This window comes from Tinamus guttatus, unplaced genomic scaffold, assembly GCF_059628265.1.
Source record: "Tinamus guttatus ecotype Peru unplaced genomic scaffold, ASM5962826v1 Tinamus_guttatus_pri_ptg000203l, whole genome shotgun sequence".
Classification (NCBI taxonomy): domain Eukaryota; kingdom Metazoa; phylum Chordata; class Aves; order Tinamiformes; family Tinamidae; genus Tinamus; species Tinamus guttatus.
This window is the reverse complement of record NW_028288737.1, coordinates 1888703-1895042: the sequence shown is the minus strand read 5'-3', so window position 1 is coordinate 1895042 and position 6340 is coordinate 1888703. Positions and strand designations below refer to the sequence as shown.

At 57.0% G+C, this 6340-nt stretch overlaps 1 protein-coding gene across 2 annotated transcripts in view; it reads left to right on the top strand.

The window, feature by feature from the left end:
* Nucleotides 1-5342: 5342 nt before the first annotated feature.
* Nucleotides 5343-6340, top strand: part of MTCL1 (microtubule crosslinking factor 1) — a 96745-nt gene continuing 95747 nt past the window's right edge. For both annotated transcript variants that reach the window (XM_088524068.1, XM_088524067.1), the window contains exon 1: nucleotides 5343-6098. In XM_088524068.1, coding sequence (XP_088380194.1) covers nucleotides 5343-6098 — 756 coding nt within the window. The remainder of the gene's footprint in view (nucleotides 6099-6340) is intronic.

The window sequence follows — 6340 nt, the reverse complement described above, 5'->3', positions numbered from 1 at the left end:
AAAGGCTTAGCATCAATTGGAAGCAGATTACCGGGAAAAAAAAAAAAGACAAAATAAAGAATACAGTAGATCTGCCCAAAGACAAAACAGAATCTAAGAAGGAGCTGAAGTGGGAATGAAGTAAAAAAAAAGGAATTTACTTTCTTCTGGGATCTGTCTCCTATAATCATGCTCAGACAAAAACAGATGAAGAGGTACTAAGGACAGAGACAATAATACAGTGGGAATGAAACTGTGGAAAAATACTGAAGCTTTAATTGCTAAATTTGGCATGGATATATCTAGGAAGTTAATCCTATTGAATATTTGCTATGTTTGGATATTGGTTAGTTATCAGAGGTGTGTGTGTGTAGAATATATTTTCTGCAGCTTTCCTCAGCCAACTGTACATTAGGAATGGATAATTTATCATATTATAAAACTGATCTTTTGCTCAGTGTAAAGGTGACACTTTCCCTTGCAGAATATCCACACTAACACTGCTGAACAGCAATCATCTTATTAATCTGCCTCCTAGGCTTTTAAAATATATGTTTCATAAGTGCATGAAATATTTCTGGTGTTGAGGTAATATCAAACTATAACTTACAACAACGCCTTCCAGTAGGCATGTCAGTTTCAGCTGCCACAATCTATGAAAAGCATCAGTCTTTATAAAGTAACAAGTATATGAGCTGTTTTTCCTTTTTCCTCCCTGAATATCTGTTAGATTAATGCTCCTGTTCCGTGTGAACTCCACAGTGTCTACGAAGAAAGGCACAGAGCACATTTCTCCGTTCCAGCCAGCCTTCAATTGCCAGCGACTTTTTACTTATTTGATGACTGAGCCTTCAAACATCACCAAAGCTCCAGATGCTCAAACCAGCCAAGTGTTTCATAGCTGTGGAAGTCTTGATTTGGCACGGTTTGGTACAGCAGTGCTCCGCTGGACGGAGCTACACCTGTAGCATGTGGGGGTTAACCAGAAATGGAAGAGCTGTGTCAACTCCGACTGGACAGGCCACTTGTTGAGACGTGGTATTTAATCTCTGGAGAGCTGGGGAGCGAGGAAATGGGGAGGAGGTGGTGCCGTGGCACCGGCAGCTCGGCTTGCCTCGTTTGATAAGGAGATCCCAGGTACTTGCAGGAGGTTGGTGGGCTGACGTGTTGTTTGGGGGTTTTTCTCTTTTTGGATAGTGATTTGAAACTGATGTGGTTTTTGGTTTTTTGGATACAAATCAGTAACAAGCCATTGCAGTCTGGCTGTAACTCCAAAGACCAGGAGTTGAAGCCTAGACAAGGACTGTGGGGCTCTGGATCCCCCAAGAAGAGGTTGAGGGAGAGGTTGGATAAAAATTGAGCATGAAAAGTCACCTATTTTTCTGGTGAAGCCATTGCTGTTTCCTGTATCCTGTATCACCCGCCGGCCCTGCTGAGGATCCCTCCAGGACTCTGTAATCAGAGAGCACAGTGTGGCCACACAGGAGTTTACAGAGGGGAAAACGTTGGAATCAATCCGATGGTGCTGCTTGATCTGCACGCGTGGCAGACATGGGATCTTCTCTGTCTACATTTCCTGTTTTGTTTCAGTTCCTAAACACCAGCGCTGCCTTCTAACTCGGAGCCTGGCCATTACAACGAGCTCTTCTTATGGTGTCATTGAAGTAGATCCCATTGAATAGCAGAAAATAACAGCTTAGGCTTAGGTTACTGTAAGCTGGGCTCTCTGAGGAACAAATTTACATTTAGATTGAGCCTCTTCACATCATCCCTAAGTAATTGTAAACTCTCCTGTGCCTCAGCCCTACAAAGGAATTTAAGGAGCCCTGCACTGCCAAACCATGCCTTATGCTTTGTAAAAGGTTTGGTAGCTAATCTAGTCAGGCTTAGCATCTACTTTTTGTAATTATTTGTGTGAGTACAACGTGGTTATCAAATGTCTGCACATATCAGACAAAGGGCATCGGCGTTGCCAAAATAAATTTGTTGTAAAAGTGTTATGTCTGATTATTCGTATTATTCAGCCAGCACCCAGACGTCCTATTATGTTGAGAGCTGCACAGGCATGTAAGGAACTGTTCCCCCACCAGGGCTGTATGACGGATTTAAGATAAGAGACAACAATTGAACATTAGAAGCAAATAAAAAGAATGGGAGGGCAAAGCTAGGGAAAGTGGGGTAGACAGTGTGCACGCTCCTGTGTGAACCATTAGTGAACTCCATGCGAAGGGAAGGATGGTTTGGTATAAATAAATACGAAATCTGATAGCAGTATTCCTCAGTGGGCATTGGCCTAGCCCCGTGGAGATTTCTGTGGCATGCACTTAGCTTTCACACGAGGGCCTGAGCCCCATTCCCGCCATGCCCGTTTGCAGCGCTGCGTTGGGGATCTCCAAAGGGCGCTATGGGGACAGCAGCGGCTGGAGGGACACGGCAGGACCCTGCAGCTGGGCTCCCACCGCAGGAACGTGCCGTCTGCATCCCGCTCGGCACGCGCCCAGCAAGGGCTCCCGGCGCCGCACAGCGTCGCTTCGACGCCCTCGGTCCTGCCGGAGTGATGCAAAAGGCTCTGAGCACCGGCCTCAGTCTAAAGGGCATCATTTGGCTGTCACGCATTTTCAGCCCCACCGCGATTTTGTTTGAGTGTCAATGTCAACAAATCACTTGTTGCGATGCCGAGCTGAGCCGGTGCTGTCTCTGCGTGCAGGACAACACACGTCGTGGCACGTGCCAGCGAGAGGAAGGCGCACGGAGCGCGAGGATGAATGTGTGTAGAGGCATCTGCTCCCCGTGGGTCACCTTTCTAGGCTAAGGTCACCCTGCCGGGTCCTGGGGCTTTAGCTATTCGGCCGCTGGAGTCTGTGTTTATCCAGGGCACCTTCGCAGTGGGCCTGACTCAGCTCAGCTCCTCCTCGCCTTTGTCCTTGGGAACCTGTGCCCGGTAATGCACAGGGACACAACAAGACATCTTTAAAGTAAAGCACTTAGTAGCTGAAAGCAAGCCTGTAGTGGGGGGGAGGGAAACAAAAAAAAACAGACAAGGTCCTCAAATAACACAAAACCAACCCTAGGTGTGCGTATTTGCAATGTAAAAGCTATAGGGTAACCTAGGCAAAGGGGGCTCTGCCAGGCACTCGGGCACAGCAGATTAACTCCCCCAGACAATTCCCAGCCCATGTGCTCTGTTCTCAACCCTAAGTCTTTTCCCCTCCAGTGCAGAGGAGCCTGGCACTGTCTCCCTACTATTGTTCCTAGGAAAGTGGCTTATCTTGAGCCATTCTTCTTCCTTTTATTTTCCTTTTGAATTGAACTTTTGTGTTCATGGAGCAACTACGTCAAAACAGAGTACTCATAAATTATGGCTGAACAGTTCCCCTCAACCAGAGGACTATAAAACATTAAAAAATCTGGTAGGTGAAGATGGAATTCCTGTCTACTCTAAAAGGTTATAACAAACATCAAATGAGAGTGGCAACATGCTAGTGCAAAACAACCTTTTGTATGCCTATCATCGAGGGTGACATGTATAATTATTACTATTTCTTAGTATGAAGTTCAGCAAGCATCATCCCTTTCACACTAGAATTTGGGGAAAGGAGGGTTGCTCACATTGCCCAGTAATGGGCTACCAAACAAACCAAGCCCGCAACAGCTTAGCAGGAAAAGACTGTGGAAGGACCGTGTCGCTCCCTGGGGGCAGCAGAGTCTCCAGTGGGGAGAACGGGCGGGATCCCAGAGCCGGGATGTGCCGCAGCTCCTTGTTCCCGGGTTTGGGGTCCCGGTGGCCGGGCAGGCACCAGGCACTGCGCGTCACAGCCGGGATGCAGGTGGCCCCAAGGGCTGGCGCTTGCCCAAACCCTGTCATCGGGCGAGCTCGCGGGGCGGCCGCTTCCCACGCCAGCTGCCCGGGGAGGTGCCGAGGAGCTGCTCCCGATTCCTGGAGACCTGTAATGCAGTTGCGATTTGAATAATATTTCAACCCTACAGCCTTTATAGCTAATGACTACGTGTTGCATGCTAATGGGGCAGCATCCGCGTCGCTATTCAGCAGGATACGTCGGTTTTGCCTGCTGAAACATCTTGTTTGCTGAGACGAGGAGTCCCAGGGCAGCAGCGCTGCCCCAGCCCTTCCCCTGCCAGGCTGACCGGGGCCGTTTGGGATGACCCGACGTAGCGGACGTGGCTGCCACCCCGGAACAGGGTCTGAGCCCTTTTGCCAGGACAGGCGCTGACCTGAACCTCAGCCCACGCCGTGTGTTTCTGGGACGGCACCCAGTGTCCTCAGGCTTTAGCAGGGCTCAGGGCTTCTGCCTTTCAGCATAATGCTTTGCCCCTAGATGCACAGGCTGGGACACCCTGAGCCCCAGGGGGCTGGCACACAGTGCCCCCAGCTCGGGCTGCACTTCCCTGGAGCGCAGCACGATCACTGCTGTTCAGAACTCCTTAATTTGGCTGCATCAAGCCTCCCGGGGACTCTATGAGATAAGCAGACATTTACTACACCACCTTCGTGTGACAGATCCACGCTAGGGAGCCAGCGCAGCTTGTCCAAGGTCTCGCTGTGCCTGAGCGGAGGAGTCGGAACATCCCGGCTGCTGTGGCCGTGCCTGCCTCGAGCAAAGCGATAACGCAGCGGCTGCTGCAGAGCTCCGGAGGGAGAGGCTGTCCGCGCTCTTAGCTGGGGGCGGGGGTATAAAATTAAGAGTAACAGGAATAAAAACGGGCACGCGGCGCCGCGCGGCTCCCGGGGACCGGGCTCGCCCGCAGCGCGGCGGAGCGCGGAGCGCGGCCCGGGGGCGGGTCCTGCGCGGGCGCGGGCGGCAGCGGAGCGGCCCCGGCCGCGGCTATTTCAGGAGGCGGCGGAGGCGGCGGCCGGGCCGGGCAGCGCGGGGCCATGGGGGCAGCGGCGGCGGGATGAGCGGAGCGGAGGCAGCCGGCACAGCCTCCCCTTTGCAGCGGATTCGAGGGAGCCTTTTTTTTTTTTTATCCACCCTTTTTCCTCCGGGCTGCATCACAACTTGAGCTGCATCGAGGCGAGCCAGGCGGAGAGAGGGGAGCGGGCGGGGAAGCAGAAGCAGAGGGAGGAGGAGAAGCCGGCGCCGAGGGACCGGGATTCGTTTTATTGAAGCAAATCAGTGCTCAGCAGAGAGCGAGCGAGGGGGAGGAGGAGGAGGAGGAAGAGGAGGGAAGAGGGGGAGGCAGGACGAGGGGGACCGGGAAAGAAAAGTGTGAGGGCTGTGGCAGGGTTTAGCAGAAGTGATGCGAGAGCGAGCGGCGAGGCTGCAGGAGGCCGCTCGTGCTGCTCACACCGGGCCCCGCCGCTGCCGCCGCCGGGCGCCCCCGCGGCCGCCCCGGCCCGCGCCATGGAGGCGCTGAACGGCCCGGGCGCCGCGGACGCGCTGCGCCCGCCGCCCGGCGCCCACCAGCAGCACCCGCACGCCGAGAAGAAGCGGCTGAACCGGGCGCCCTCGCCGGCCCGGCCGTTCCTCAGGGAGCTGCACGTCCGCGCCGCCGCCCGCCCGCCGCCCGCGCCGCCCAAGTCGCCCAGCCTGCCGGGCCGGGCGCCCCCGCCGCCCGCCGCGGGGCTCCCGCCGCCGCCCGCCCGCCTCTCCCGCCGCCCCGCCGGCCCCGCGCCCAAGGCGGCCGCCGCCAGCGGCGCGGCCGGGCGCGGCGCGGCCGCCAGGAACGCGCCGTGCGCCAGGCGGGCGGCCCGCGGGCCGGAGCCGGCGCCCGGCGGTCGCGGCGCGGGGCGGCCGCCCGGCGGCGAAGCGGCCGCCAAGGGCCGCAGGGCGAAGCGCGGCGGCGCGGCGGGGCCCGGCCATGCGGCGGCGGCGGCGGCGCTGGCCCGCGTCGGCCACACGGACAGCAGCTCCGACCTCTCCGACTGCCCCTCCGAGCCGCTCTCCGACGAGCAGCGCCCGGCGCCGGCCGCCAGCAGCGACGCCGAGTCGGCCACGGGCTCCAGCGACCGCGAGCGGGAGGCGCCGCCCGGCCCCGCCGGCGGCCCCGGCGCCCCGGCGCCCCCCGGGCCCCGCGGGGAGCGAGCGCCGGAGCCGCCGCCGCGCGAAGAGCTGCAGCGGGAGCTGGAGGAGCTGCGCTCCGAGAACGAGTACCTCAAGGTGAGGGCGCGGGGCAGCGCCGGGGCCGCCGAGGGCGCCCGCCGGGACGGAGCCTCCGCGCGGAGCGGGGCCGCTGCGCTCCAGAGCCGCGAGCAGGCGGCGGGACGCGCTGCGGGGCGGCGGGAGTCGCTTTCCAGGAACTGTTTTCCTCAGTATCCTCGTGGAAGGGGGAGGACAAAAAAGCCACCCCCTCATTTGTTATGGGAAAGGTGACAGGGTCTTCTTGTCCACTAACTGTGTTA